Source organism: Saprolegnia parasitica (genome assembly GCF_000151545.1).
Source record: "Saprolegnia parasitica CBS 223.65 unplaced genomic scaffold supercont2.133, whole genome shotgun sequence".
NCBI lineage: Eukaryota > Oomycota > Saprolegniomycetes > Saprolegniales > Saprolegniaceae > Saprolegnia > Saprolegnia parasitica.
The window spans coordinates 53,895-62,641 of record NW_012156527.1 but is presented as its reverse complement, the minus strand read 5'-3'; the positions used below and the strand labels follow the sequence as shown (position 1 = coordinate 62,641).

The following is an 8,747-nucleotide window of genomic DNA, read 5'->3' as shown; positions in this document are numbered from 1 at the left end:
CTTTCTCCTCGACGACGACGCGATCTTTACCGGCGACTGTCGTCTTGGGCGAAGGCACGTGTACCTTCCAGTCGCTCTCCGAATACATGGCTTCGCTCCGCGCCTTGCGCGCGTGCAACCCCACGCGGCTGTACCCCGGCCATGGCCCGGTCGTCGAAAAGGCCGTCGACACCATCGACATGTACTTGAGCCATCGCCAGAAGCGTGAAGATGAGATTCTCGCCGTGCTCACGTCCAAGGGGCCTGTCGATGTATCGACGATTGTGGCGGCCATGTACCCGTCCCTACCGTACTTGTTGTCATTGGCGGCTGCCCGCAACGTCCGCATGCATCTGCGCAAGCTGCTCGACGACGGCCAGGTCCTCATGGTGCCATCGATCTCGTGGTTGTCCCGGACGCCGCGGTATGCGAGGGCAACCGTTCCGTCCGAGTAAGTCGATGTTGTCCTGTGCTGGTGGAGTGCGTGCAAACCAAGTCGAAATATAGCTCTAGTTGTTTTGTGTCGTATCAAAAGGACTTCGTAGCTCTGTGGCAGCGATGCAGGCGACGAGATGGATGGGCTGGGCACCGTGAAAAGGCGCGTCGATCTCACGGTCGTGGTCGATCCAAACAACGTCCACTGCCCTCAATTCGACCCGTGCGACGCTGCGGATAGCACCAGCACAAATGCACGGCTCTGCTGTGCTAGCACACAAGGAACATCTTACACAACCTTGATGGTCTTCTTATGGAACGCATCCTTGTCCTTGGGTGCAATTGTAAACTTGAGCCGCTTGCTCGTGGCGTGGAGCGTCGTCTTCTCACTCGACTGGAGGTCGTAGAAGACGTCGGTGCCAATCGCATCTTCGTACACGCCGTAGAGCATAAAGTCGCCAATGCGCAGAATCGGCGTCTCGGACTCGAGGCCTTGGATCTCGAGCGTCTCGTGCTTGTCGAGGATCGGGAACTCGGCAAAGTCTACGAGCTCCACAGACACGTACGTGGTCATGGCCTCGTCGCCAGCCGCAGTCGCGTCTGTCGGCGCGGTCGGCTCCATCTCGTCGGCACTGCGCTTGCTGCCCATGGCACGGTGGTCCACGAACGCGACTCCGGATAAACGGAAACCAATTTTAACCAATGGCCATCGATCGCGATGGTGATTCGCGGGTTTTAGCCAATGAAACCGCGGCCTATCCAATCCATTGCCGACCCACCTGTCTCGGCCACCGACGACGATGGCGATAGCATCGAGGAGCTCGACGGAGCCCATGCGACGCTTCCTACATGCGCATGGGCGAGTGTCGACGCCCGCGATCCAGTCGGCGTCCACCTGCGCACGGTGGCGAGCTGTGCCTCTACAAGTCGATAGCCTGCGGCAAACCCGCAGAATCGGATACGTCCCACTGTGCTGCGTGGGATTGTTCAGCGATTGCCATTTCGCCGCAGTCACAAGGTGGTCGCTAGCGTGGCATGGACCTTCTCGATGCTGTCGTCCGTGGCGAGGTGGCGACGGTCGCCGCCCTTCTACGAGACAACGTCGACCCCAACAGCCGCAACAACGTACGCCCTCGTCCTCGCGGCTAGGACCTTGAACCTCTGTGCCAGATTGGATCGCCGGCGCTCTGCGTTGCAGCGATGGAAGGAAACGTCACTGCTGCCGAGCTGCTCCTGTCCGCTGGCGCCGCCGTCGACGCGACGCTCCAAGTGGTGCGTCACGCGACTCGACGACGCCGGCGAGACCCTTCTGTAGAACAACGAGACGGCGCTGACGATCGCGGCCCGCCGGGGTCCCATCGAGCTCGTCCACCTGCTCTTGACCAAAGGCGCGGATGTCAACCATTCCAAAGGGGTATCCACGACGCGATGGTCGCTGGTCGGTCACGGGCCAATGGCGGTAGATGGGCACGGCGCTGCATGCGGCAATCAGCGTCGGCAACGCCGCCATTGTCGACGAGCTCCTCGCCGCCGGCGCCAACGTCCACGCCGTCGACGCCGACGTATGTCGCATCATTGTACCTCGGCATCGACCATGGCTTGCGTAGCGTCATCGGTCGCCCGTCTTGCTCGCCGCGGATGTGGGAAGTGTAGCGATTGCCACCCAACTGCTGGCCAAGGGCGCGACGCTTTCCGACGTCGACAAGGTTTGCTAGCATCTGGGAGAGTTCTATGGAAGAGTCATTACCTCATCGATGTATGCTTAGGAAGGGCATGGAGTTGTCTATTTTGCAGCGCAGAATGGCCACGCCGAAATGGTTCGTTTTCTCGTTCGTCGCGGCGCCGACCCCAACGCCGTGTCACACGTACATCCCCAGCTTGAAACATTGATACATTGATACACTTCGATGGCTAGGCGGGCTACACACCCTTGTACGCGGCGAGTGGCTCCGGGCACATTCATGCGGTCGCTGCATTGCTGGACGTCGGCGCTCACGTCAACATGCCCACGGCGGTGGGATCCCGCGACAGGATTTAGAAGAGGAAAGATCCCGTCTCGTCTAGAACCCTTGTCTGCTGGCGGCGGCGGCATACGGTGAGGCCAGCATCGTCTCGTTGCTTCTGCGCGCAGGAGCCAACGTGAATATCGCCGACGCAAAGGTGCGCGGTCGTTCAAACGTTCAAAAAGCAAGACCACGCCATTACTCTACTAGTGGGGCGTCACCGCACTCATCGCGGCAGCCATCAATGGCCACGCCGATGTCGTGCGGCAGCTGGCCTATGCCCGCGCCAAGCTCGACATGCCAACTTTAGTAGGTTTTTGCTGAAGGCGCAGATTTTTCGTTTTGATTCTGACGTCAACGGATAGGACGGGAAGACGCCAGTGATGATTGCGCGCGCCTGTGGCCACGCCAACGTCCTCTCGGTGCTCCATGATGTGCGCACCAAGGTACGGCACAGCCGAGGTTGAGCTAAGGAGTCATATGCGTTGATCTAGAAAATGAAGCTGTTGCATGCGACTCGGCATGGCGATCTCCCCACCATTCGCACACTCTTTTCTGAAGGCCTGAGCGCCAACGAGACGGACGAGGTAGAAAGATGCGATCTAGTTGATCCCACGTCTCTATCTGTGCTAGCATGGGAATACGCTGTTGCATTTGGCAACGCTCGGCCGCCACGAAGTGCTTGTCGCGGAGCTGCTCAAGGACCCGACCATCGAGCTGGACCGTGTCAACAAGGTCCTAAGATCTAGGATGCACCACCGAGCGTTTAGAACGAATGATCTCTTCTTTTGTAGCTTGGTGAGTCGCCTCGAGCCATTGCTGCCAAGCTCGGGCTGTCTTCGCTTCTATGGAAGCTGCATGCAGCGCAAGCCGGCAACACATCCCAGGCGGCTGTTCAGGTATGTGTCTCGGCACCATGGTGTACGTTAAGAATGAAGCAGGTGGCGGCTCGCTCGACCGTGCACCTCCAAGAACTCGGCCGTGGTGGCTACGGCATCGTCTTCAAGGACACGCTCTTTGGCCAAGAGGTCGCTGTCAAGATGCTTTTGAACAGCAGCAGCGAGGCCAAGAACCTCCGTTACGAGATCGAAACCCTCGAAAAGTACGGCGACGACGGGACTTGAACTCGCATCACGCTTCACGTCAATAGCAACCCGTCACCGTACATTGTGCGGCTGCTCGCCACAGCAGACGCGGAATCGGACGCGCCGCAGCTCATCTTCGAGTACATGGACGGCGGTAACCTCACTTCGTACCTCGAGAAGATCGCCAACGACGAACCCGTGCCTGTGGTGTACGCTCCCATTGAGATTCTCTGGGTCGTCGCCAACGCTTTGAACGACCTCCACGCCAAGAACGTCGTTCATCGCGACATCAAGACCGACAACATCCTCCTCTCTTCAGTGCACTATATCAAGGTGGGTGACGTGGGCATCGCCAAGGAAGAGTCAACGAACATGACGACGGGTGCTGGTACGAGCAAGTGGCGAGCACCCGAAGTGCTGACGTCTGGAAGCCGCTACGGGAAGGCGGCCGACATTTACTCGTTTGGGATCCTCCTCCAGACGCTGTACCCTAACCCTTTGGATGCAAGCGCCGAGTGGGCCCAAGCTCTCGCAGCGGACTGCACGGCGGTGGATCCGACGCGCCGTCCGACGGCTGAGAACCTCGTCCGCATCTTGCTGCCCAAGTTGCAGTCGTACGTTTTTTCCATTTTCTGTGTACACCTTGTCATGGGTGATGTAGACAACCAGATCTCGTGGCGTCGATGCCAGCCTTTGTGAACGATCGGGCGGTAGGCGAGCCTCACCTCAAGAATTCAAGACGATGTCATCTAGGCGGGTCCTCGACCCATCGAGACACTTGTCCCGCGAACGCCATCGAGCTCGACGCAGACGAACGAGCCAGTGTTTGCACCCATCGTAGCATTCCTAGTCCTTCGGACGTCGGTTTCTTATGGGTGGAATGTTGTAGCGAATCGGGCGTTCGGGGGCACCGCTCAGCGTACGCTCTCACTTCCGAGTGTTGGCGTAAAATAGTTGTTCGCGTGCCTAGCCCGAAGAGGAGCTGCACCTCGCCGTGCACGAGGGTGACTTTGACGCCGTCCTCACGTGGCTAGAGAGAGGCGTGCACCCCGATTGCGCCGACGTGGTAGGTCGCATTCCTTGATGCGCCATCCAACTCATGTGGGGATTAAGTCGCGGGAGACACCTCTCATGCTCGCCGTGCGCTTTGGTCACGTGTACCTCGTGGATCTGCTCCTCAAGTACCATGCAAACGTCAACGTGGCGTCCGTCGTACGCATCATAGGGCGCGTGATGCCGTCGATCATAGAGGCGTGTAGATGCGAATGACAGCGCTGCACGAAGCTGCGCGACAGAGCTCGCCGGTGATGCTTCGCAAGCTCTTGCGCATCCGAACGATTGCCATCGACCCGCCGAGTCGCGTGCGTTTTTGGTTGTACGCTGACGCGTGCGGCATCACGTCTTGCGTAGGCGAGTGAAACACCACTGCACGCGGCGGTCGCGGCCGGCCGATCGCTGCATGCGATGCTTCTTGTCGACGCCGGCGCCAACCTGGAAGCCGCCGACACCGTTCGCATCCGTGTCAATGTCGGCGGTGAAATTGCATATTTGGTGTAGGCGGGAAATCGACCGCTGCACTATGCCGCCCTCACGGGCAACGAAGAAATGGTCACGTTGCTGCTGCGACTCGGCGCGCAGACGTCAGTGCGCAACGCAGTACGTCTCTCTTCTTGCGGGCTATATACTCGATATGTAAGAAATGACTTGACTAGCGAGATGAGATGCCACTGCACCTTGCCATTTTGCGCCAGCACGGTCGTGTCGCAACACGTCTCGTCGAGGCGGGCGTCGATGTCTCTGCGCTTTACGTACCTCTTGCGATGGTGTGTCCATACCTGTGTAGACTCATTGGGCATGATCTAGAACGGACAGACTCCTCTGCACCTTGCGTGCGAGTACGGGGTCGCCGACGTCATTCCAGCCTTGGTAGCGCACGGCGTGAACGTGAACGCCAAGCACGTACGCTTCCTCTGCACACATCACTCGCGACGCGAAGTATGTGGATAATATTTTGTCTTTTAGTATGGCGTGTCACCGCTGTACATGGCCATCGTCGACGGCTACACAAGCGTGGTGGCCGCGCTCATGGCGACAAAAGACATTGATCTCAACGAACGAGATGCGGTACAACCTTGCATTCTGCTGCATTGGTTGCAAGGACACGGTAGAATGGCGCGACGCTGCTGCACGTCGCGGCCCGGAAGGGCTACGTCGAGGTCGTTGAGGCGTTGCTGCAAGCCGGCGTCGACTTCGATGTGCCAGAAACGGTGCATTCCCTGCATCCATAAACGCTTGGACTTGACGCCTTGTAGACGGGACTGCGCGTCCTCGATGTCTTCAAGTGGAAAGACAATGGTGCGATGGTGGAGGCCTTTCGGCCCGCCTACCAGCATGTACTCTATTACATGCCAACACGCGTCGTAAGAGTGTTGCTAGCGACGAGCGTTGCTGCAGGCCGTGCACCAAGCCAACGTATCGCGTCTAGCCGACCTTTTGCAAGCGCAGTACAGCTGCAACGTCGTTGATGCGGTCGGTACTAGAGAGTGCGTCGTGCTTGGTGATGATGGCGTGGGTAGATCGAATGCTCTCTGGTGCATTTGGCGGTCGCCGCACGCAACGATTCGATCCTCGACTTGCTCCTCACGAGGCCGGACATCCGCTTCGATACCTGTAATAAGGTACATTGTAAGATATGGTTGTTGCTTGGCATGGAATCAAGCACGGTAGATGCACAAGACGCCGCTGGCGATCGCTATCGAGTCTGGTGATACGTCCATGACGACCAAGCTCTTTGAGCGCACTGCCCGCGCGGTCGTTCAGGTGAGCGTTCGCATCGTGCTAGCACGTTGATCCAGGCATATGCACGTAGATTGCAGCGACAGAGTATGACGTGACGACGACCGAGCTCGGCGTTGGCAGCTACGGCGTCGTCCTCCTTGGGTTTTACAAGGGCGAAAAGGTGGCTGCCAAGAAGTTTCGAAACACGTCTCACCGCTCGTCGTTTATGGCTGAAGTCGACGCTCTCCTCCTGTACAGTTCAATGGTCATCGACCCAGCGCGGATTCAAATGACGAGATAGGTGTCCATCCCCGTACCTCGTCCAGCTGCTTGCGATCGCTGACCGAGGCTCGGAGTCGCCAGCGCTGCTCTTTGAGTACATGAACGGTGGCAATCTGCGGACCCATCTGGAACGAAAGCGTCTTCACCAGCGTACACCGGTGCACGTGACCAACCTCCACGTGGCATGGGTCGTGGCCAACGCCTTGCGAGATCTGCACGCAGCCAAGCTCGTGCACCGTGATATCAAGAGCGACAACGTCCTTCTGAGCTCAAGTGGCGAGGTCAAGCTCGCTGACCTCGGACTCGCACGGCTTGAAGCCACCGAGATGACCGAAGCGCCCGGTACCCGGTTCTGGATGGCGCCCGAAATTCTGCAAGCGCAAGGTGCCGTCTACGGCTGTCCCGCCGACATTTACGCGTTCGGCGTCCTCCTCACGGAGCTAAACACATGTCAACTGCCGTACTTTGACCAAGACGTCCAAGATCGAATTGCTTTTAACCGCGGTGTCATCAACGGTACTCTGCGCCCGACGCTGACGACCGAGTGCGAGCCATGGCTACGACGGTTGGCAGAGATGTGTCTGCGCAGTGATCCAGCGGCGCGGCCGACAGCCGACCAGATTGTCGAGATTTTACACGATGAAATGTCGGCTGTAGCCACGACCGGCATGAGCGTACGTGCTTACCTCGCAGGAGCAGCCTCATACTGTGAGACGTTAGGTGGCCGAGACGTACATGCGCGCGGTGGCCAAGGACGACGCCGACCTCGTAGCGCAGATGTTGAAATCCAGCCTCTCGCTCGACACGATACTGCCGGTAGCGACACCTCTAGCACGAAAAGAAATATCTCCAATCGGTGATAGGGTGCTTCGTCTCTGCTGCATGCCGCGACGGCCGCGGGGGCCACCGACACGGTGCAGCTGCTCCTCGCTCGCGGCGCCGATGTCAACGACGAGACAGTACCTATTCATAGTACAAACGAGGACCTATGGTGGGATGTAGGGTGGGCGAACACCGCTGCACGAAGCAGCCAGTCGACGGTTCAAGCACGTTCTGCGCCTCCTTATCGATGCTGGCGCCGACGTCGACGCCCCAGATCACGTACGTCGTCAATGAGGGTTAGGGTTGCGCCACGGAATTGGTTCTCACGACGCGTGTAGGAAGGCAAGACTCCGCTGGCGTGCGCTCTTGGTGCGACGAGTCTCTCGTGCATCAAGCAGCTTCTTGCAACGGGAGCCGACGCGTGCCGTCCTGCTATGGTGTCGAGTGGATGAAAGCGAGGCTTCTGTAACGCGTGTCGGTCGTTAGGATGGAACCACGCCGCTTCAAATGGCCCACGCCAACGACTTTCTCGTCGACGTGGTGCCGATGCTCACGGCCGCTGCGTCGCAAGTACGTCTTGATTTCCTCTGCCATTTTTGGTCATTTTTGCTGTATTTTGAAAAGGAAAATTCGGGAATGCCCACGATATTCTGTGTGGTCTGTGGCAACTGGCACCTTGTCGAAGCCAATTGCGCTACGTGTGGCCATGATGCACCGTTGATGGACCGCCAAAAGGCGGTGATCCGGCGCCTCCTGCGGCTGCACCACCGGGGCTATCCCGTCAAATGGATGGGGACCTGCGCCACGTGCCCTCAGACAAGTATGACGATCGTCGACGACCGTTGCCCACAGTGCGGCCATGCGCCAAAGCAAACGAATCAACTTAAACTCCTCTACGTGCGGCTCAAGCTGGCGCTCCGACCGTGTGAGGTACGATCTGCGGGTCGTCGCCGCGCGCGTTGAAAGGTCTGTTAGGGCCCGCGCATACTCTTGGCGATTCCACAGAACGTTCTGCGCTGGTTGACACACGCGCCGCCGCAACACACACAGCCGCTGACGCCGGACGTCGCGTTTCGGAAGTACGATCTCTTGCGATATGAAGAAATGCACCCGGACGACGGCGAGATCGTCCCGGAGCTCGCCACGTCACTCGTCCACTGCAGCGCCCCGGTGGGTTGAGAAATATAGCGCTGTCTTGTGCATATATCGTTTTCTGTTGGTGTCCAAGTCGATCGGTCGCTGTGCTGTGGGTCAGTGCCACTCTGGCGGGTCCAAGCTCGCTGGTCCGAGGTTCGAACCCTATTGTCGCCGACCCCGCGCCCACGGTAGCGACAACAATCAAAACTAAAAACATCGCTGACAG

At 58.6% G+C, this 8,747-nt stretch overlaps 2 protein-coding genes across 2 annotated transcripts; one reads left to right on the top strand and one right to left on the bottom strand.

Moving 5' to 3' along the window:
- Window positions 1-86: 86 nt before the first annotated feature.
- SPRG_14523 (hypothetical protein) lies at window positions 87-489 on the top strand (the record flags this gene model as incomplete). The annotated part of the gene is made up of 1 exon (XM_012353734.1): window positions 87-489. The coding sequence occupies one exon, from the start codon at window positions 87-89 to the stop codon at window positions 432-434; it is 348 nt and encodes a 115-aa protein (XP_012209124.1). The 3' UTR covers window positions 435-489.
- Window positions 490-676: 187 nt separating this feature from the next.
- On the bottom strand, window positions 677-1,063 carry SPRG_14522 (hypothetical protein; the record flags this gene model as incomplete). The annotated part of the gene is made up of 1 exon (XM_012353733.1): window positions 677-1,063. The coding sequence occupies one exon, from the start codon at window positions 1,061-1,063 to the stop codon at window positions 704-706; it is 360 nt and encodes a 119-aa protein (XP_012209123.1). The 3' UTR covers window positions 677-703.
- Between the last annotated feature and the right edge of the window lie 7,684 nt (window positions 1,064-8,747).